The sequence below is a fragment of the Pinus tabuliformis genome, chromosome 4_1 (genome assembly GCF_031772625.1).
Source record: "Pinus tabuliformis cultivar Carrire ecotype Pingquan chromosome 4_1, CPIR1, whole genome shotgun sequence".
Taxonomy (NCBI): Eukaryota; Viridiplantae; Streptophyta; class Pinopsida; order Pinales; family Pinaceae; genus Pinus; species Pinus tabuliformis.
The window spans coordinates 88,130,530-88,154,825 of NC_142303.1; the positions used below are offsets into that span (position 1 = coordinate 88,130,530).

General features: G+C 36.8%; 1 protein-coding gene across 1 annotated transcript; it reads right to left on the bottom strand.

Moving 5' to 3' along the window:
* Positions 1-13,850: 13,850 nt before the first annotated feature.
* On the bottom strand, positions 13,851-14,799 carry LOC149174322 (elicitor-responsive protein 3-like). The gene is made up of 4 exons (XM_089420800.1): positions 14,674-14,799; positions 14,257-14,322; positions 13,998-14,124; positions 13,851-13,941 (listed from the first exon to the last, which is right to left on the bottom strand). The coding sequence occupies exons 1-4, from the start codon at positions 14,738-14,740 to the stop codon at positions 13,851-13,853; spliced, it is 351 nt and encodes a 116-aa protein (XP_089276926.1). The 5' UTR covers positions 14,741-14,799.
* Positions 14,800-24,296: the final 9,497 nt, after the last annotated feature.

Sequence of the window (24,296 nt, forward strand, 5' to 3'; positions counted from 1 at the left end):
TAGCTAAATTAAAGTAAAAAACTATGAAGATTTGGCAAAATGGAAGCCTATATAAGTACATGTAGAAACCAGAAACCAAAACTAGAAGAAAAATAGGTAAAATTGGAAAACAAGAGATTAGAAAAGAAAAACGGGGCTATAATTAAAGTCAAAATCTACATGTTTTATATTTTGTTAAGATTAAAAATAAATATCTAGGAACATTATTATACCATACCCAATAGTATATTCAAGAGCTTGTAAGTCATATATACAAATAACTTGTGACTTAAAGGGTTGAGGTATTTCGAGGCACATCAAAGATTATCTCTATCCCATAGGTTATTTACCCTTCTAGCCTATCGTAAGCCAACATGACACTTGTGAAAATTGAACCCAATTAGATAGGAAGACAAATAGTCCACCCTATCACCTAAGCTATAAACCCTTATGCATGCTCATGACACTTAACAATAAAATAAAACAAATCCTCTTAACACTTCAACTTTATGTGAATCCTCATGCCTAAATGTCACCTTAGGTGGAACAAATATGAGAAATGCATATTAAGGGTTTTCCTAATAAGTAAAATGAATGGACTCAAATGTGAAATACATGCACGGTGCAAGATACACTAACCTAAATTATTAGTTTGAAGATGGAAAAGGATGAAATTTGTACCAGTGTCAATCAAATATGTAGTTGTAGTGATTACAGAGTTGAGTATTTTTAGGTATAAGGTGTAAAACTAAGCAAATAAGACAAACAAAACAAGCACATATTTAATAAGAGATTTAATTTCAGAAATATTTTATTAAAAGTATATTGATTAATTTTAATTAATTTAACTAAGCTAAGTAAAGAATAAGTTGATTCAGACATTTTATAATGCAAGTCAGCATATCAAATGTTATGGGTAAATTCTACTAGTCCATAAATTAGGTACTATGAATAATTTGAGTGGGTCTAACGATTAGGAACATGTATTTTCTCATAAGAGGTTATTGCTTCAAATCTAAAGTGGGGTAGAGTGTGTGCACTTTAATAGACTTTAATAGTGAAATTGTTACATGGAGAAAGATCGTTGTCTCTTAAACTAAAAAAAAAAACTAAAAAGTCTGATACACCAGTTTGATATGTAATTTCATGATGACATTAAAATTAAATTATTTTTATTTTTATCATTTAATAAAAAAAATAAAATGAATCTAATTACTCTTTAACAAAATCAAAATTAAATTTAACATCAAAAATTAATTAACAAACAAAATAAAGAAAATAAAAAACAACAACCCTTAACAAATAAATATCCACTCCAACTCAATAAAAAAAGAGACACACCAAAAAAAGGGACACGCCAAGATTGGGACTTAGGACTTCTTATACTTTGTCTCCTTATATAACCATATCACTTTCCACACACAAGGGGAATCATGTTGATAATGGTATCAATAATTCATTTTTAAATTAAAATTTAAAAGTCTTCTGGTTAGTATAAATAATAATTAAAGTGTATGTTATAACTTTTGTGTAGCCACCTTCTATGATGTTGTTTAATTCTTGATGACGTGTCATAATCAACTGTCTTTCCGCTTTTACCCTAATAAGTGGAGATGTTACATCGACATGGATGCATTGTGTATATATACTCATCTTACTTGTATAGAGAATATGAATATGATGAGAATTTTTTTTATAAGAGGTTAAAAAGTTGGGAGAAATGCATGATACTAGTGTATATTTTAATAAATATTAAAAATAAAGTGGATTATACAATAGTAATTAGTAATTAATGGTGCAGTGCATTGAAGTTAGTTTCTGTCATCATTACAAAACAAGAGATGAAACATTTGACCCAATAATATTTGAAATAAATTAATTTAAATTTTATTTAAAAATAATAAATTTCATTTCATAATGTTAAACTTTGTATAAACTTTAAAAAAAATTATTCAAAGAAGAACTAATAGCAAGTCAATGAAAAACGGAATATGTTATATCTTGCCAGCGACAGGTATAATAAATGAATGTTTTCATGACAATACCTACAACGAAACAGTATGTTCTAGTTGTTGAGTGTCTGAGTCCAAATGTCGCCCTAGTAATCGAGGTCAATCGATTCTGGCAGTGGTTGTGATAGATTCACATATAAGCATAATCTAGCATAAGACATATTTCTACCCTTCTTGGTTACTTCCAACACTTTGACAAATGTACCCACAACATTCCCAATGCTTTCCAAAATTTCAGGAATCCAAAAATCGGTAGGAAGAGTGTAGAGTCTTACGCCAACCGGGGCCACCAAGAACTCTTCTTTGTCTAGGTTAAAACATTACTCTTAGTGTTACATATACAGGCCCGCATTATTGAAGAAGTAAGGACCTCCATTAAAATGTGCTTCTTGTCCTCTATATCGGAAAAATTACAGTAAAAAATCCTTTCGGGCCTAGACATAGGTCAATCTCCCCTCGTGGCTGCAATTTCTACTTGATCCATCTCTCTAATTATTTTTCACTCGGCTATTCTCCCACAAATTTATAAATAAAAGGGTTGTCCTTTATCTGTCCATGATGATCCTCCAAAAATTTGGGAGGAATAATGAATTTTGGATTGTGAGTCACCTTAGAAATGCATTTTCCCTTAAATTAGTGTGTCATTGTGCACTTGTTATTGGAATTTCCTCATGAGATCCACTACCACTTGCTTGATTATCTTTTTGGCTAGTCATCTTAGATTTTCCGGCATCTGCAATATTTCAAAAGGAGGGGGGACTTCCCCCCCTTTCGAGGCACTCATCACTGAACTCCCCCAAATCTCGCCAATCTACAGAAAAAGTATGTAGAAATCCAGGACAAAACAAGAAAAATGCCAACCATAACCCTAACTACTCGAAAATGAACACCACCAAATTCGAAATCGAAACCAACTATGGTTCTTCCCTACATATCAACTTATTTTTTTATAGGGTGGGAAAACCTATCATAACTCAATTTTCAAACCAACAGTGAGGAAAACCATCTCTAGCTGCTAACTGTGAATGTAGGCTGACTCATCACCATTATTCAAGGAAAACCACGCCACCTAGAATAACCCGCTAGTGGTATGTAAGGGGGCAGGCTTTCACTCCTACCAGATGCTTCTAGGTCTTGGGCATGTAACTTGTTTCCTTACATCTGAGGAAGACGAGATATTAATCAAATAGAAGCAGTTTGAGAGTATACTCTAGACCAACATCTCTTTTATTAATTATAAATTTATGGTATTTAAATTTAGATTTATTTTATTATTTAAAAAAAATAATCTATATTTTTCTATGATTTTTTTTTTTTTTTTTTTTTTTCTTTGGAAGAAAAAAACCATTCCGTAGTGCTTTATGAACCATCAAAGAGAAATCATGAGCTAAAAATGAAGTACAAACGTTCTTATTTTCATGACTCGATAAATCTCGTTTCTGAGAGTCTTTTAAGGATATAAGTAATTCACGACAGTATGTATGGTCACTATTATTATAATTAGGATGTGAATAGGGTGTTTGTAAATGGTTTATTTCATACACATTCATAAATGGAATTTTGTGAATTTTGTTGATTAATAGATAAGTTTAGTTTTTATTTTTTTATAAATAAATATAGAATGAGAAGCATGATAACATTTTCTAAATTTAAAAAGTTTAGTGGTCAATATATATGGAAAATTAATGATATTTATTTTAAATAGTTGTAATTTTTTTTGGTTAAGGTGTTTTGAGTTTTGAGATGATTATAGGTTTAATTTTTGGTCTAAAAAACTATGATTTAGGAATATATAAGTTGTCAAAATCACTCAAAGATAATAGTTAGTCTCGGCCACACTACCCCTTAACATGACTCAATTTTTATCCATAAAATTTTGAAATGGTAACCTTCACATCACGAAATAGCTTAACAATACAATCCATCACTATCTATTTAAAATTCCTGGAAAAAATAAATATAATTTTTAAATATCATTAATATAATTATTTTATCTTATATTTTTATTTCTGAATTTTTTTCCCATAAATCTTATAAACAAAAATGAAAAAATAATATTTAATGAAAACATAATATTTATATTAAAAAAATTGTGGTAAATATACTTTGAATTTTATTACATGTAATTATTTTATTACATCTTCCTAGCTTTCACCATGAAATTTAGGATATAAATCTTTCAAAATTTTATGAGAATACGATATTTGGTTACATGCATATTGTAATGTGGGATAATTAATATACTTGATTAAAGACCTATTATAATGTGGAATACTTTTTTGTTGATTGTATTTTCAAAATTTAATTGACTTACTTTATGATTATGATCGACATCTATTTTATATTTTTGGTATGTAATGTTTGAATTCTATTCATCTATTTAGTGTGAGAATTGATTGGATATTTTATAAAATTGATATACTTTTAAAGAAATCCTATGTGGATGGGTGGTTATATTATTCATAAACATGCAAACAATTTTTTTTAAATTCTCTATAAACATGAACCATTAATAAAATATAGATTGAATAATATTTATAAATAACTAAAAAGGAGTAATGGATTGATAAAGTGATATCGGTTTTTATCAGGTCTAGAAACATGAATAATTAATAAAATATAGATGGAAAAATATTTATAAATAATTAAAAGGAGGAATGGATGGATAAAGTGATATAGATTTATGCAGGAATGAAATGAAATATAGATATAAATAAAAATATAGAGCTACAATGAAAATAAAATTTTAATTTATTATTGATAAAGTACTAAAATTGTTTCATGCAAAATGAAAATAAACTAGCTCGAGCTATGGTAGCTTATCTCTGAGAAGATATTTGGCGGTTGTTTACCTTCTAAACTGTGTTACAGTGAGGCTTGGGGGCCTTTCTATTATTGAGAAATAATAGAAAACCCTAAATGTCCAAAAACTTGAACCTAGGAGATGAGGCGCCAAAAGTTGTGGGCCCCATTGGAGTTAGTTGGTACATCAATTTTATAGGGTCGTAACTTTCGTATATGATCTTTGTTTGATGGCTACAATACCTCGTTAGAAAGATCTGTCCAAGGAAAACAACTTTCGACTACAAGCCCTTGCCTACGTATAGAAATTCCTTTTAGATTAAAACTGCAAATTGTAATATGCTAAAACAATTAACTTGAATCTACTCTACTCATTAGCGGAAATAATAAACAATTGATGAAATCAAAAAGCATAAAAGAGAAATAATTCAATCACACATAACACAATAATTTTCTGGGGAAATCCACACCTAAAAGCCCCTTCTATTTGTATATTGCATTAATCCGAAAATATGAGAAGATTACAATGCTTTTCTCAAACCTGAGCAACCTTTGTACAATCTCAATCTATCTCACTGTTTCACAAACAATCTCCAACCAATACTTAGCCAAATATGTTGCTTACCAAGCTCTTATTTCCTTGCTCAATTTCCTAGGGAATTAGCCCATATTTAATTGGGAAATTCCTCATCCAAAACTACACAATCCATCATAGGCCTTCCTCTGATTGCATGCACCATTTGTACAATTCAGATGATTATACAACTGATGGTACACTATCCCTGAACTCTAATCTCAAGTGGGTATTTCTCTGATCTGACATGCATGATTTAATTATGAGTGAATCTTCAGTTTACTGGTTGAGCAATGTTGGTTACACCCCACTAATGGATCTCCCAGTAATTCCTCCATCAGTTTTAACTGAGTTAAATAATTACAACTCAAAAGAAATCAAACCGGGCCACTAAAATTTAGGGACCACTTTACATGACTCTAGATAGACTCCCAAATCGAATTAATTGAGCCAACTAAGTCAAATTAACTTAGTTAACTATTACAAGTTGCTATGAGAATTAGAATTACAATTTAATTCCTAATTTAATTCAAGGATAAAATTAAATTAGGATTTTCTTATTGCACTTTTCAACACTCCCTCTAAAAAGAAAGGGATTATTTGCTACCCCGATCTTGCCTCTACGAAACTTGAATTTGTATCTTGACAATGCCTTTGTCAAAATATCTGCAACTTGCTCCTTTGTAGGAATGTATTCCAACAACATGATTCTCCTTTATACACAATCTCATAAATGGTGATATGGGATGTCGATATGCTTGGACCGATCATGAAAAGCTAGATTCTCAAAGAGTTTGATACAACTCTAATTATCACAATAAATCGTTGTAGGATCCATTGGCTAACGAAATAACCCAACAAGGATCTTCCTCATCCAAATAACCTCACAAGTTGCTTGACTAGCGGCCATGTACTTTGCTTCTACTGAATTGAGTGAAACTGATCTCTGCTTCATGTTGTACCAAGAAATTGTTGTTGACCCAATATTGAAGATTCCTCCTGATGTGCTCTTCCTATCAGATGGACTCCTTGCGCAATCTACATCTATGAAGCCTTGAATCTTCACTCCCTCTATCCATCTATACCAAAGGCCAAACTGAGTGGTCCCTCTGAGTTATCTCAACACATGTTTAGCTATCTTCCAATAAATTTTGATTGGCTTAACCATGAATTGACTAAGTTTGTTAAATGCAAAACATTTGTTCGGTCGTGTGTTCACCAAATACATAAGTGAACCCAAAAGCTATCTATAAATAGTAGCCTCCACTACTTCACCTGAAATAACATCTTCCTTCCTCTAATTACCCGCTAGAGGAGTCTCCTTGGGTTTGTTTCTTTCCATGTGGAACTTCCTCAGTATCTTGTTGGCATACTTCAAAGAGAGAAAAATAGTTCCTCATCTCCTTGCCATACATCCATACTAAGAAATTAATGCATGAGCCCCACGTCCTTCATCTCAAATTCTCTTGCAAGATCCTCTTTGCAATATTTTATCATCTTCTCACCACCTGTTAGAATCAAATCATCGACATATAATAATATAATCAACAATTTACCTTCAACCACAATATGGTAAAGGTTCTCATGTGCTTCACTTTTGGTGAATCCCAATTCTGGTGTACCAAGCACGGTGATTGAGGGAAATGTTCCCCTAGGGCTTTTTGGGTTGAAACCCTAGCAGACTGAAAGTTGTCTATTCAAATAAGCACACATTCACACAGCCATTATGCTATTATAAGCAAATTCTATTGTAAAGGGTACGTACCTTAGGTCCTACGTTCGAGAAGGCCCTTAGGGTCCAAACCCTTCTTGGAGTTCCCTTCTTTTCTTTTGTCCTGCAAAACAACCAATTCCAAAGAACACAGCAGTATATGGACAAAACCTTATAAAGAAACCATCTTCATGTTATAAATAAAGGTAGTTAGTTATGAAATCCAAACAACCATTTACATATGAATTCTAAACATGAATATCATTAACATAAAGAGGATTCATTTCGGGAACCAACACATGTGTTTCTTTTATTATAGACAAATAAATTACATAAAAAGGAATATTTTCACCTGAGTCACCTTCAGCAGGCTCCACGCAAAGCTTCCTTCCGGATCCATTCCAGCCTCAAGCCTCTAACAAACTCCTTCCATGACTCTCTCCATGATGTCACAAGTAATGGATGAACATCAACACACAAGGAAACAAGAGTTTCCTGTACAAATGGGGGAAGTGTAGAAGGCACAAGGGACTTCAGACCTGGTCAGGGGAAAAATCTTAGCATAATAACCTTTCTTTTTCTTCTCTCCTCCTTTAGGCCTTCCCTTTGAGGTCTTTTTATACCTCTCCCGAAGTAGTTTTTTAGTTGGGAGTTGGTTGGGAACAGTTGGGCCACGAGCACTAACAGGTGATCAGCAGGTAAAACCTGCGATCTCCACCTGAAAATACGGAATTTTATATTTTTTTAAGTGTTTTAATACATATACGCGGGTTGGGTATACACAGACCCGCGTATACACGCGTTTAACTTAGGGCAATGTCACGTATAAGGGATAAAACACTGTTTTTTAAATTTGAGGACCAGGTCTGGAAGGAGGGGTTGCCCTAGGCCATGAGTACAACATCACAAACCATAAGAGTGAGATTTGGAGCTATAACACATGGGGTGCTTGTTTTAGTCCATATAACACTCGTTTGAGTCTACACACATGTGACTCTCTATTAAAGGTCTCAAATCCTTCTGACTTCTCAATATACACCTCTTCCTCAATCATGTCATTGAGGAATGTTGTCTTCACATCCATATGATGTATCTTCCATCCCATCTGTGCTGAGAGTGCAAGAATAGATTTGATTGACAAGTATCTTACTACTAGATCAAAGGTATCCTCATAATCAGTTCCCTCCACCTAAGAGAACCCTCTGGCCACAAATATGGCCTTGTGTTTCTCCACACTCCTATCTTCTGCTTGCTTTACCTTGTAAATCCATCTAGAACTCACCACTAACTTGTCTTCTAGTCTTGGGACCACTTTCTAAATATTGTTTCTGATAATGGAGTCATACTCCTCAATGATGGCATCAACCCATACTAGTTGCTGCACTTCTTCCTTGAATGAGGATGGCTCAACATCTACACTCTCACCCATCAGAGCCATGTAGCCAGTGTACCGATCTAGTGACATCCTCTGCCTGTGCTGTGATGTGGATGCTCCCACATTCTCTCTAGCATCATGCATCAATCTGTCATCCTCTCTGGTGCTCTTACTTTCATCTCTAGAAGTCTCTGCATGAGTAGGTTCTTCCACTATCTTATCCTCTGCATGTGGTTGCTCCACATCATCCTAAGGTTCCTCCTTTAGAGCTAAAATCTCCTCATCTACATGTAACTAAAGCTCCCTCTCAAGGGAGCATCTCATGGCCTTTTATCCATCAAACTTCACATGTCTAAGAACCATTATCATCCTGTTTGATGGTAGGTACACTCGATAGTTGTAAGGTGTATCAGTGTACCCCACAAATATGCCCAACTTAACTGTTGGCTCTAGCTTTTTCCGTGCATCCTTGGTAACATGACAATAGACTGATGAACCAAAGATCCTGAAGTGTGTCACATCTGGTTTCTTACCTGAAAAAACTTTTTCTGGTGCACTCATCCTGATAATTTGATGAGGGCTTGTGTTCTACAAATAAACAATTGTGTTGCATGCTTTAACCCACAAGTGCAATGGTAGGCCTTGATCACGTAACATCGCCCATGCTATTCCCAAAATACTTTTGTTCTTCCTTTCAGCCACCCCATTCTTCTATGGGTTATGAGGTGCTATTAACTCTCGTTGAATGCCTTCTGATGCACATAATTTCTTGAATTCATTCAACACATATTCTCCATCGTTATCGCTTCTGAGAGCTTTAACTTTCCCGCCATTATCTTTCTCGACAAGTGCTTTAAATTCACAAAATTTAGCGAATGTCTGATATTTCTTTTGAATGAATAAAATCCAACACTTACGAGAAAAAACATCAACAAATATTACATAATACATATGCTTGTCTGTGGATGCTATCGAGAATGGTTCACTCACATCCGAGTGAACTTGATCAAGGATCACTTATGATCTATTGTCTTTATCATGAAAGGAAGCTTTGGTGTACTTCCCCAATGTACACCCCTTACATGTGTCTTTATTCTCTAGTGTACCCTTGGGAAATCCTATAGAAATTTGTTGCATGATCTTCAAGGCTATGTGGTGCAAGTGACCCAATATTCTATGCCACAACTCACTGATGTCTCGACTTTGCACCTTCTCTGCTTTAGTTCTCAAAGCATCGCAGTCTTCTATATCTAATTTGTAGAGGTTATTCACCTAAACCCTGATCTGCTTCACTTTTCCTGAGGCTATGAGACGAAGGAAAACCATTCCCTTACTAAATATCACATTGTAGCCACGATCCTCCAACATGACAACTGAAACCAAATTCTTCTTCAACCCCGGAACATACATGACATTTTTTAATGTTAGAGGAGTACCAGACTCCCTTTGAAAGGTAACCGTACCATTGTCGATCGCGCTATACCTCTCATCATATCCAATCTTGATGTGCATCTGGAGGTCCTTCTCCTCCAAGTCACTAAAGAAATCTATTTTTCCGGTCATATGGAATGAGGCTCCACTATCAAGGTACCACACACTACTCATCACTAATGTTACCATGTAAGCGAGGAGGGTGAAATCTAGTTTGAATTGTGAAGCAAGAGCTTCACCTATCGCTCCTCCTAAGGGATTCTTACCAGCCTTCTTATGCGAACACTTTGTGGCATAGTGAAACATTTAATCTTCGACATGTCCTTCTTCTTGTTTCCTGACCAGAATCTGATTTGGGATGGGATGAATTACCCTTCCCTTTCTTCACCTTTCAAGCTAAGGCATAATTCTTCTCCTCATCATGCTTGGATGAAGATCCATCTCTGGTGTTCTGCCGAATCTCTTCTTGTACTAGATCAGACCACAATCACTCCCACTCTGGTAGCTTCTCCCTCCCATTAACTAAGTCCTGGTAGTTGTGCCAGCTCTTTAGAATTCCTAGACGTGTTAGGCTCACCATATCATCTTCAAAAAATATAACACAAACACTTCAAAGATCATTTCGACATTGGGTGAACTTGGTCAAGTACTTCGGTATTGTGTCACCCTTCTCCATCTTGATTTTTCTGAGCTTTTCCTTTAATGCCATCTTCCTGTGGTCACTGTTATTTTGAAATAGGTTCGTCAAGGCCTTCTATATTACAAATGGATTTTCCTTACCATGGAGGTTCAAGACAATATGATCTCGAACTCCTTCTAGGATAATCCTTCTCACTTTCCCACAAACTTTCTCCACTCTCGAAGATCCTGAGCATCAACTCACTTAGGAATGCCTTTGCCTATGAATTCCTTAAGCTCACTACCTTCCAACATTGCCTCCATCCTAACCTTCCAAGAAATATAGTTTGAACTACCCTCAAGGGCATATTCGAGTGTCACTTCGTAGAACGACAACCTGTTGGCTCTGAAGTATGATACTCCAAATTTGATTTCTTCTGCAAAAATAAAACTCATATTCTCCTCTTCTATAGTGATTTCAACTCTGATACCATGTTTAAATTCCTTGTAGATTCAAACTGCATATTGTAATATGCTAAAACAATTGACTTGAATCTACTCTACTCATCAGCGAAAACAATAAATGGTCGATGAAATCGCAAAGCATAAAAGAGAAAGAATTCAATCACACATAACACAATAATTTTATGGGGAAATCCACAGCTAAAAACTCCTTCTATATATTACATTAATCCGAAAATATGAGAATATTACAATGCTTTGCTCAAGCCTGAGCAACCTCTACACAATCTCAATCTATCTCATTGCTTCACAAACAAGCTCCAGCCAATACTTAGCCAAATGTGCAGCCTACCAAGCTCATATTTCCTTGTGCAATTTCCTAGGGAATTAACCCATATTTAATTGGGAAATTCCTCATCCATAATTGTGCAATGCACCATCTGTACAATTCAGATGATAATACAACTGATAGTACATTATCCCTAAACTCTAATCTCAATTGGGTCTTTCTCTGATCTGACATGCATGCGTTAATTATGAGTGAATCTTCAATTTACTGGTTGAGAAATGTTAGTTACACCCCACTACTACATTTTACACGCGACTACTAGATCTCCCACTAATTCCTCCATCTGTTGGAACTAGTTTAACTGAATTTAACTCAGTTAAACTGAATTAAATAATTACAACTAAAAAAAACTCAACCTGGGCCCCTAAAATATATGAACCACTCTACATGACTCTATATAGACTCCCAATTCGAAACAACTAAGCCAAATTAACTTAGTTAACTATTACAAGTTGCTGTGAGAATTAGAATTACAATTTAATTCAAGGACAAAATTAAATTAGGATTTTCTTGTTTCATATTTCAACATTGCGGTTGTATGTCTGCCCATTTTCTTGAATTAAAATAAAAACATTGTTTAGGGCCTGAAAATGGCTCCAGAAGTTTATAACCCAAAAAACTACCAAAAATAGTAAATTGTGCTACAATCAAGGAAACCGAAAGTAACAATAGTGGGGGTCTAAGTGGAATAGGCGGCTAGCTACCAATATCCACTTGGATCATGAAGAAAGGAGGTGATGGATAAGGTTTAAGAACACCCTATCAAATAGTTCAAGGTTAACAAAAATCAAGAGAGAGACTAGTTCAAGGTCAACAATAATTAAGATTGTTAATGAAAGTTTAAAAATAATTTGATATTTATCCAAATAGAACATGTGGCAAGAATAAAGTAATGGTCATATATAAAGAGAATCTCCCCAAAAAAAGATTGGAATAAGGGGAAATATAAAGTCACCATTATGTGGTGGACCGTTAGTACAATTTAATTAGATGTAAGAACCACGGATTCAAATAATATGAATAGTACATAATGCATGAAAAGATCATCATGTCAATAGTTCTCCATGTAATGACATATTAACTTTGATGATTGTCATTTCCTAAATTATATATGTTTCATGACCTAAACATGAATCCATTTTAAAAAAGTATCATGTGAATTAGATTACATTTTATAAATTTTTCATTTGTCCCGCACATTAAAAGCTAAGTGAAACACATGTTTGAATGAAAGTATATATATATATATGTTCTTGCTTTAGTTTACATGTATAAATTATGTAATCGATGTAATCGAAAGGAACAAGTACATGGGATTGCCTATATTGATTCATTGTGAGCTTGTTCAATTTGAATATAATTATTACACAGGATGGATGTACTTTTAAATACGCATTATACATTAGTTTTTAATTTACCCAATATTTCATTTACCCCATATATTAAAAGACGAAGGTGAAACACATGTTTAAATGAAGGACTTCATTTGTGTATATGTTTAATTTTATTTTATTTTAGTTAGAATCGAAATCATTAACTATGTTTTTGCCTCATTAGTCCCTGCTGACAGGTGGTTGGGACTATAGTAATCAAAAATGTCTTGTTAGCATTAATCTGGGCTAATCCATATGGCAAATGTATGGCAAATAACCTAAGTGGGCTAATCTGTATGGCAAATAACCTAAGTTTTAAACTTACGAAATTTGTTTTACAGTCTTATTTGGCCTCTTCCCGAGGCGCGGGGAGGCCGAAACATATGTTATATTGATGTGTTCCCATCACATTTTAGAGAAGGTAAACTAAAGGTAAATTAATGCTAGCATTAGTCGAAGAAATTAAATGCTATGCGAACTGATCTTGGAGGCAATATCACTTAGCTAGGCTGGTATGTGCATGTTGACCACTCGTCACTCGCTGTCTTTACCACCAAATCACTAGGTGTCTTTACCACCAAGCTTATGGAAGGCTACGCTGCATCTTATTGTTCTGGGTCTTTCAGTAGAAGGAGCATCCACGCAGAGGACGATGAAGAGGCCCTCAAATGGGCTGCTCTTGAGAAGCTCCCAACTTATGATCAAAGTTGCAGAGACCAGGAGTTTCAATAGTGCTGTAGGTGGCCGAAGTGGACAACGAGTGCTTCTGGACGAAGCTCATACAGAGGATTGACAGGTAAAGCAGAATATCTGACGTCAAGTTTGAGCTTTCTGCAATGATGAAATTATACTAATGTCATGGAATTGCAATGATGGAGGCAATTTTTCAGTTGCACAGAGTTGGGATTGCGATGCCAACGATAGAAGTTCGGTTTGAGCACTTGAACATTGACGTAGATGCCCATGTCGGAGGCAGAGGCCTTCCTACTCTTTTGAATTTTACTGTCAAAATAATCGAGGTGAGGCATACTACACTTGTATGAGTCCCATATACGCATCTTTAATAGCATATCCCGCAGTTTTAGATCTAGATCGTGATTCAGATGTTCGTGATTGATATCCAGATTATAACCTTCGTTATCCAGATCCAGTACCAGCATCAGCTTATCCAACACTACCAGCAGTATCAGTATATAGATAAGATCCAAAGCCAGTCCCAGCAAAGCCACCAGCATATATAATTCCAGGCGCATACCTTCCATATCGAGATATAGTTCCAATTCCAGTTGTTGATTAAGCCATTCCTCTTACCTTGCTTCTCCAACAAAGTCATCGGCGGAGAAAGCATCCTTGTCCATTATTCTGATGACGAGATCAGAAACCCCTTTTGATACATTAAACACGAATTTCTCGTTCCACTCAGGATTCCTGCCTGCATCTGTAACAATTTCTCAGTGTTAAAGAAATAGCGATATAAGGGAATTCAGGGTTTATAACCAAATCCTTTAAAGCAAAAAGCCAGAAACAGAATTGTATAACTGAAAGGGCGGCACAGAATTATGTAACTGACTGGATGCTACGCTGCTCTTTTGTTGCTGAGTTCTGCATTTCATGAGGCAGTAAGGGTCCATTTGACCTGCAGCCACGATGAATTTATCAGCCAAATCGGGGATGCAGATTAATGCACAATAATTCAAATTCAATTAGAAAAATAATGATTGGATCCAAATCCGGCTGAATAGCATAATTATTTTAACATAAGGGAGGGAAGATCTAGGGTTAGCTCAATGTAAATGTTTTCGAGTATTTGACCTAGAAACTGTCCAATTTAATCCTGTGAGGTTGACAACGCTACAGAGTCTGGTTTACTGAGATGCCATACACAAATATAAGAAGAAGGATCCATTAATTCTCAACGAAATTTCTCTGAAAGAAACTTCCACGGTAGTTTTCTAGTTTAAAGAAAAAGAAAAGCCGAGAATATTACAGAGAAAATCAGTGTTCTCCAGCCCCTGGGCGCTGACCAGTAGTACCTCCAATGTTCCCTTCGGCATATTTCGATCTTCTGATTTGGGGGTGCGCACAATTTCAAGTACTTCTATCGATCCACTGAGCCCAAAGAAGCGGTTCATAATCTTATTGCAACGTGGGCCAGTTTCATAATCTTATTGCAACGTGGGTTGCATGCAATCAAGGCATGAGCACCCACGAGTCTGAAGTTGGTACACATGTTTCTTCTTTTGGTTTTCTTGTAGCATTCATTCTGATATTTTATGATTAGGCAGAAAATAGATTATTCATTCGCATTGATACCAATGTTATGCTCATATTTTGATCAAGGAGTTGAGTTTCTCTTTATTAATGCGTTTGAAAGTTTTCAGGACATAGGCTTATGGTTGTTGTTTTATATGTATTTTTAGTTGGTATATTAATTTTATGCATTCACATTGATACCAATTTTATGCTTATATTTTGATCAAGGAGTTGTGTTTCTCTTTATTAATGTGTTTGGAAGTTTTCAGGACATAAGCTTATGGTTGTTGTTCTATATGTATTTTTAGATGGTATTTTAATTTTGATAGCTTCATTTTTCGTTGTAAAGTGCTGACCCATCTAACATAATCTATCTTTTTCATTGTAAAGTGCTAACCCATCTAACATAATCTATCTTTTCTACTTTCATTTGGTCTTTGTTATGTTGTTTATTCTGCAAATAAAGTTCACATTTGCATTGGTACCAAGTTTAGTTTCTTTTATTTATTTGGAGTGAAGCTTCTTTATGTTCGCTTGTAAGAAAGATTTCATGAATTGGCATTATGGTTTATGTTTTGTATGTGTGTTACTCATTGTATTCTTATTATTTTATATTTTTCCTCTTTCAATATATTTATTTCTCTCAATTTGTTCTCAGTTGTAGATAGATTACACGTTTGAATTGAATTGATATCATGGTTAGTTCATTTGTTAATCATGGAATTGGGTTTCAAGTTTTTTGAAATTGGGCTTATGGTCTCTTTTCTGTAAAGTGTTCATACAACTAATATTTGCATTGATGAAAGACCATCCTCTTATCCTGCAATGTATACAAAAATGTTCGCTTCAGGTGGAAGAAGAAACCACAAGAGGTGTGGCATATCTCAGAGCTCTACTGGTTGTGATTAGTATAATAATGGTTGTGATTTGTATAATAATGTTTGGCATATTCCCGAAGTTTCTTACCAGGTAAGAAAACTTAATAATAACTGCTACAAACTTTTCTGTATAGCTGTTACTGTTACTTCTGACTGTCTGTCAGAGTTAAGGTTGAAAAACAATCTCATTGTTTTTTACCATAATCAATCCAAGAAGTCTGAGAAATGTAAATTCAAGCAAGATATCTCTTAGAAAATGATGCTAAGATTCTACTGACAACCAAAATGGAACTCAAGTCTATGGGCTCTCTTCTCATTCAATTTCAGTTCAATTTCAATTTCAATTGCATTCCACAATGACTTATATATCGTTCAAGGCAAAGAGCTCTCCATAATCGTTGAAGTAACTGTACTACTGCTCCTGCATTTTGAGTTGAAGTAATTGTACTGCTGCTCCTGAATTTCTTCAAAATGGGTGTCTTTAGGTACAATAAGCAAGTTGAAAGCACCATTTCAAACTCATTATTTATAGCTTAGACTCTTCTATCTTCCTACCTTCACTACTTTATGAAGTTCGGTGCCTGTAGCTACATTCCACTTAGCCACCCCTAGCTGACCTTGAACGATTTATTGGTGATGCAGATCCCAATCCAGTTGTTGACTTTTCAGTTGAATCGCAACCTATTTTTCACAAGTGAAAAGGGTGGGAGTAAATGAAATAAGTGAATGTGGTGCTAGTTGGAATCCCAACATTCGAGCCAGTTATTGTAGCATCCTTAATTGCGTCCCTCCATGTTCTTACATTTCTAGTTGTTCCCCTCAGTGATGATGTTACAATATTTTCTTATGTTCAAGGACAGAGTCCTAACCTTAGGATCTTGACTATAGTGGTCTCTTCTCTTGTTCCTACAAGTGGTGCAGTGAATCCATTTGTACTAGTTCCTTGAACTTATCAAATACTTATAAGGCTTTGTAGTGTTGTTCCTAGACTTTGTGCCGGCATTTGCTAGAATTCTGCCATTAGCTAGTGTTCCTTCTAGGTGCATTGTTGTTCCTATATTCTATGATGTTGATCGAAGTCTTGTCGTACTCTCTACGTGGATCTGGATCTGCCATTAGCTAGTGTTCCTTCTAGGTGCACTGTTGTTCCTATATTCTATGATGTTCATCGAAGTCTTGTCGTGCTCTCTATGTGGATCTGGATCTGGATTTACTGATACTAAATCTTATGTTTCAACAACAGGGTCTGCTGCTGCGGTTCCAAAAGCCGTTGATGACCAGGAACCAGCGAATGATTCCGAAAAGGAAGGAGTTTCATCCCCAGTGTTGTTTGGAAGGCCATTAAGGCTTCTGCTCATGCTAGTTCTGTAACAAGGAGTTAAAATTGCAGTAAGTGTAATTTCACTTGAGAAAGCAGGTACAACACAAAAAAACTTGGACTTATGTTTTTTCAACGATTTGAAGGACATTAAGGCAAATTCAGGTAAGGCATACTCAGCAGGTGAGATATGTAAGGTAGGCAGACTCAGGGCAGGCACAAAGAAGCCCTGTGTTCTCATTTGCACTAGGGAAGCAACCTACATTTGTGTTCTCATTAGCACTAGGAAGCCTGCACTGTCTGCCTGCATTTGGGTCCTCATTAGCACTAGGGAAGCTTTCACTGGCCTACATATGTCAGAAAGCCTGTCAAACACTTTCATTAACCTTTGGCTTTTTCGAACATAGCGTTTTGGCAGGGACTTGCTGCTTAGCAGCCTATCTTGTTTTATATGTATAAATTATATAATTAAGGAGAACAAGTACATATATATTCTACATAGATATTACCCCACTAACTTGGGGAACATGAAATTGCCTCGAATGATTCACTATGAGTTTGTTGAATTTGAATATAATTATTACAAAGAAATGGATACACTTTTAAATATGCATTACTTTACTAAATTTAATTTTTGGTAAAAAAAATTATTTCAAATTAAGAAATATTAAATTAATAAATTACATATTTTACTTTTGATAAGTTAGATATTAATTTACATTGTTTTTATGTCTAAGTCAAGTTTTTTTATTAAGTTGATAAGCTTTTTATCGTGAGGTTCCACCTCACGACACTGTAGCAGATTTGTCAACCTTCAAAGAATATACCATTTCGATAGTGTGATTGACCATGGGCTTCTGCTTTGCGATTTGCTCTACCCGAGGTTCTTTGACATGACTGTGGAACCACATCACACGTGCCTAGGCCTTTATAATATCGCAGAATTGCAATCGACGATTCCACAATGTAGCATTCGGTTACAGTCCCAAAACTTGCGATCTCCAGTGAGTGACGTGGTCTGATCTACGTGGAGAGGAAATGATTGAAGCCCCAAATCAGATCCCTCTCTATTGGTGATTTCCAATTGGAGGTGTAACCTTGGTGCACAGCATGTCAAGTCGTCAATTGTTGATCGCCAGTCGCCTTCTACATTTGGGCCTTGGTCTTGTGGCTCTTCCTGTGACCGCACTCTAGCCCCCGTTTCGGAGTCCTTCAATCTGAGGTTATCAATTAGAGGTTTCACTTCGATGCCCAATACGTCTCAACCTCCGATCATTGATCTCTCATAACGTGATGCCATCACTGCAACGTATATGCAACGTGTCACCTTTTGAATAACGTCATGTGTCACCCTTGATTCCTTTGAACTCTTTGTGACCGTGGTGCTAGCCCCGAAATCAGAGTCCTCACTATCGGCGATTTCCAATCGGAGGTGTAACCTTGGTGTACGCCATGTTAATTCATCGATTGTCGATCGTCCATCACCTTCTACGTCTGGGCCTTGGTCATGTGGCTCTTCACATGACCGCAGTCTACCACCCATAACAGAGCCCTTCGATCGGAGGTTATAAATCATAGGTTTCACTTCGATAGACAAATCACCTCAACCTCTGATCGCTAATCTCCCATATGTGACGTCATCATTGCCACGTATCTGCCACATGTAACCCTTTGAATAATGCCACTGATCCTGATTTAAACAGGAATGCAACAAATTACAGAGATAACCATAAATATAGATATGCAATGGAAATAATACTTCATTTCATTACTGTAAAATATTGAAATATGCTTACAAACAAAAATGGAAAGAAACCAGCTAGGGCAATGGTAGCTTATCTCTGAGAAGAGATGTGGCGGCTACATGCCTCTGAACTATGTTACAATGAGGCTCGAAGGCCTATTTATTGTTGAGAAATAATGGAAAACCCTTAACATCCCAAAACCTAACCCTAGAAGATGAAACGCCAAATTGTGGCCCCCGTTTTGGGTAAGTTAGTACATCAACTTCCCAGGGTCGTAACTTTGGCATTCGATCTTCATTTGACGCATACAATAGCTCATTAGAAAGATCTATCCAAGGAATATAACTTTGGGAAGAGCAACATTGGTCTATGCCCCATGTTGCTCCCAGTTTTCCCCAAAAACGTTGTTTAGGGCCTCAAAACGGCTCCGAAAGTTCAAGACCCAAAAAACTGCTAAAAATAGTAAATTGTGCTACAATTAAGGAAACTGAAAAACTGAAAGAGACAGTTGTGGGAGTCCAAGTGGGGTAGGTGGGTGGCCACCAACGTCCACCTAGATCATTCCTCCCCCCTTAAGAAACAATGGTCCCCATTGCGTTGAGTTCCTCCATCTGCTGAACTTGGGACCTGGTGAGTTGTTCTGCAATCTCTAATGTGTCCAGTAATGGTGGGAAGCATGGTTGATGATAGTAAACATTGAACAATTGGTACAAGCAAAGGAATGGGGGAATGGTGTGCTTCAAATCATTATTTTCCACAACCTTGGTAATGGTGTAAGGACCATGTCGGCGTGGTTGGAGCTTTTGATGGGCTCTTGTAAAGCGTTCTTTTTGCAGATGCAACCAGACTTTTTTGCCCACCTGAAGCTTGTGTGGTACCCCTGTGTGTGAGGAGAAGTTGTTCCCGTGTTCTGTCATGACCATATCCCTTTGCAGTCACTGCTACGTGGAGGAACCATTTGCGGGGTCATGGATATGGCTACAATCTTCCCCTTACTTTGGGAGCGAACTAGACAGAAAACGAATTTCCTAGTCTAGGAGACGATCTTGCTACATTTCTTAGCAAAGATTAAAGAGGTGGCAGTAGGTGGGGCTACCTCCGGTATCTTGTATAATGAATTATTCAAAGAAATAATGACAACGCGAGACCTGGACTCATACACAACATGTCACCTCCACAAGTATGGTTGGCCAAATACTACATCACAAACCTCCAGAGGTGTAACATAACACAATACCTCATCTATGAAAGGCTTGATGCTATAGGGAAGGCGTCACTGCTGGCGAACTTTGAGATCTCTTCCTTCATGAAGCCACCTGATACTGTACGACTGTGGGTGTGGTGTAGTCGGTAGGCCCAACCACTTTACGACCTCTACTAAAATAAGGTTCTTTTGTCTGCCACTATCGAAAATCAATTGCAGCGGCGAACCCTTCACCCACATCTGTGAGTGGAAAAGACGCTCCCCCTCCTCTGGGTCTTCGAGCTCATTCTTCTGGATCTTGGTGGTGGCAACAGTGACGCTGGGCTCCGCATCAATGATCTGCTTCCCTTTGCCATTCCCCTTGTCGGGTTCTGACTCAGGGTCGGAACATACATCTGATTCTGAACCCTTCAACTCAGCCACTAGTGACTACTTGGTCCAACACTCACTTGTGTTATGAGTGGGACTCTTGTGGAGCTGACACCATTTTCCTGTGTCCTTCTTCGACTTCGTGGTGTTGTTTTTTTCTTGTGGCTTCGACGGGTTGTCTTGGGTCACCCTGCCTTGGCCTTTTCCTTTGCTCTTTGGATTTGCAGATCCAAAGTCTCGCTTCTTTTGTTTGAACTTTTGCTCGATTTTGATAGCGTATCGGTACGCCGTTCTGAGCGAGGAGATGTTCAGGAACTCCATCTCTTCCTGGATGTATCTATGTAGGCAGCTGCGGTATTTGAGTACCAAATGCAGCTCAAATTCCTTGATTGTGTGAAGGGTATGAAAAATGTTTGTGAACTCCGACACATCTTGGTCCCTTCCTTGCCGCAGTGTGGTCCATTTGATGTATTTGTCCTCATAGCTTTTGACAGGGTAGTACTGCTCCTGGACGGCATCTCAGAATGAATCCCAAGTGGGTGCGGCTGAAAATAGTGAGCTCGTACTTTCATTCTTCTGCTCACAGTAGGTTTCCCACCAGTCCTTGACATGGGGGGGTACTTTGAGAAGAGTGAAAACAATCTTTTCCTCACCCAAAAACTCATGAAAATAAAAATACCCATCTAGCAGATTTAACCATTTATCTACAGCATCTGCGTCTATTTGACCCTCGAAGATGGGGATTTCAAAATTAAATTGTACGTTAAACGGTGTGGCGTTTCCAGTGTAGCTGTTGGAAGCTGTTGCATCGCCTCTGGGTAGCCGTTGAAGGATCTGCGCAAAGCTATCCATCATCGCATTCCTTTTCCGCTCGAGGGCTTCTTCGAGCAAGATTTTGATAGGATCTCCTACCCCCTCGTCTTTCTTTTCATATGCCATGGGAGGCCATCGGGATTTGCAAGGATGGTCTTGCAAAGGTTCAACCAGTTCAAGCCCTAACTCCTTATATCTCGACCTCGGTGGGGACATGCAAAGAAAAACAGTGAAAAAGCAGACCACTCTGATACCATTGATCTGGATTTAAACAGGAACGCAACAAATTACAGAGATAACCATGAATACAGATATGCAGTGGAAATAATACTTCATTTCATTACTGTAAAATACTGAAATATGCTTACAAACAGAAATGGAAAGAAACAAGCTAGGGTGATGGTAGCTTATCTCTGAGAAGAGATGTGGCAGCTACATGCCTCTAAACCATGTTATAATGAGGCTCAACGGCCTATTTATTGTTGAAAAACAATGGAAAGCCCTTAACATCCCAAAACCTAACCCTAGAAGATGAAACGCCAAATTGTGGGCCCCGTTTTGGGTAAGTTGGTACATTAACTTCCTAGGGTCGTAACTTTGGCACCCAATCTTCATTTGACGCGTACAATAGCTCGTTAGAAATATCTATCCTAGGACTATAACTTTGGGATGAGAAACATTGGTCTATGCCCCATGTTGCTCCCAGTTTTCCAGAAAAAAAAAGTCGTTTAGGGCCTCAAAACGACTCCGGAAGTTCAGGACCCGAAAAACTGCTAAAAATAGTAAATTGTGCTACAATTAAGGAAACTGAAAAACTGAAAGAGACATTTGTGGGGGTACAAGTGGAATAGGTGGGTGGCCACCAACATCCACCTTGATCAGCCACGTGCGGCCCTTTTTTGGCCTATTGTGAGCCTTGAAACTATCGAATCTGCTTGCCACGTGTTAACCCTTTTGGCACATCGTGATGATGTCAGCCTCCCCGCATCACTTGTCTTAGCCAATTTTTGCCTGCAACACATCCCTATGTTGAAAATAGCAACAAGAAATGATAAAAAAAGAATCCAGAATATTCCAATCTTAATTTGTCCTTGAATTAAAATTGTGAATTAAAATTTGAATTTAGTCTCACCAGCTGCTTGGAAATAATTAACTAATTCATTATGGATTAATTAGTTGGAGAAATTCAAGATAGAAGTATTTCTGAAGTCATGCAATAGATATCCCTTAAATTAAGGAGATAAGATTGAGTTATATTTGAGTTGTAATTAGTTAGCTCAGTTTACTGAGTTAAGTCTAGTTAAATTAGTTCCAAACTGTTTGAGGAACTAATTGTGAGTTATCAATCAGTTGATGCATGCATGCACTCAACTAGTGTACTCCAGATAACTGAATATTCCCTCATCAGAAACTCATGCATGTCTATTCTGAGAAAGACCCAGTTTAGCTAAATGTCAAGGATAGTGTACTATCAGTTGCATGTGTTTTCCTATAAAGGAAACCAATGCATGCAGTCAAAGTAAGGTTCCTTGATGATTTCATAGTTCTGGCAGGGTGTGAGATCTAGTGTGAGAGACCAATGTTCCACTTGGTTGAGAGTTTCCCACTTGGTAATAGGGGGATCACCCAGGAGAAACAACGCAAGGAAATAGGAGCTTGGAGGGCAGAGGAGAAGCCTTGTGAGAAGCCAAGTTTGCCTGTGAGCATCCAAGACGATTGTACTGAGAGCTGGCTAGCTGTGAGAGCCAAGGATTTGTATAATTCTGATATATTTCAACCTTGTATGATAATACAGATAGTAGGGTTTTTACCTGAGGCTTTCCCCTAAGTATTTTCTGTCTTTCATGTGCATTGATTCTTCTTCTTTTGGTTATATGTGTTTAGCTCGATCTTGCTCAATATTTAAGCTTCCGCAAAGAAAATTGAGAGTAGAAGTAGATTATAGTATTTTTCTTTAGTTATATTGCATTATCAGGTTAATCTACAGTTAGATTTTCTACATAGGTCTCAGAGCGAGATTTGTAGAGAATTTGCAGAATTTCTACATAGTATCAGAGCTAGCTGATCTATAGGGAAATTTCTACATGGTATCGGAGCCAAGTTTGTAGAAATTTGTACACGGTATCAGAGCCTAGTTTATTGGAGCAAAGTTTATCGGAGCTATGAACAGTATACTAAGAAGAGAATTCGAATTTGAACAAGTACATATATATTCTGCATAGATATTACCCCACTAACTTGGGGAACATGAAATTGCCTCGAATGATTCAGTATGAGTTTGTTGAATTTGAATATAATTATTACAAAGAAATGGATACACTTTTAAATATGCATTACTTTACTAAATTTAATTTTTGGTAAAAAAAATTATTTCAAATTAAGAAATATTAAATTAATAAAATACATATTTTACTTTTGATAAGTTAGATATTAATTTACATTGTTTTTATGTCTAAGTCAAGTTTTTTTATTAAGTTGATAAGCTTTTTATCGTGAGGTTCCACCTCACGACACTGTAGCAGATTTGTCAACCTTCAAAGAATATACCATTTCGATAGTGTGATTGACCATGGGCTTCTGATTTGTGATTTTCTCTACCCGAGGTTCTTTGACATGACTGTGGAACCACATCACATGTGCCTGGGCCTTTATAATATTGTAGAATCGCAATCGACGATTCCACAATGTAGCATTTGGTTACAGTCCCAAAACTTGCGATCTCTAATGAGTGACGTGGTCTGATCTACGTGGAGAGGAAATGAGTGAAGCCCAAAATAAGATCCCTCTCTATTGGTGATTTCCAATTGGAGGTTTAACCTTGGTGTACAACATGTCAAGTCGTCAATTGTTGATCGCCAGTCACCTTCTACATTTGGGCCTTGGTCTTGTGGCTCTTCCTGTGACCGCACTCTAGCCCCCGTTTCGGAGTCCTTCAATCTGAGGTTATCAATCAGAGGTTTCATTTCGATGCCCAATACATCTCAACCTCCGATCATTGATCTCTCATAACGTGATGCCATCACTGCCATG

Bases quoted from the DNA above. Each gene is read 5' to 3' on its own strand.
- LOC149174322 (XM_089420800.1), bottom strand. From the start codon at position 14,740: ATGCCGAAGGGAACATTGGAGGTACTACTGGTCAGCGCCCAGGGGCTG. The intron at 14,323-14,673 runs GTAATATTCTCG...TCGTGGCTGCAG, and splicing joins GGAGAACACTGATTTTCTCT to GTCAAATGGACCCTTACTGC. The intron at 14,125-14,256 runs GTCAGTTACATA...AAATTGTTACAG, and splicing joins AAAGAGCAGCGTAGCATCCA to ATGCAGGCAGGAATCCTGAG.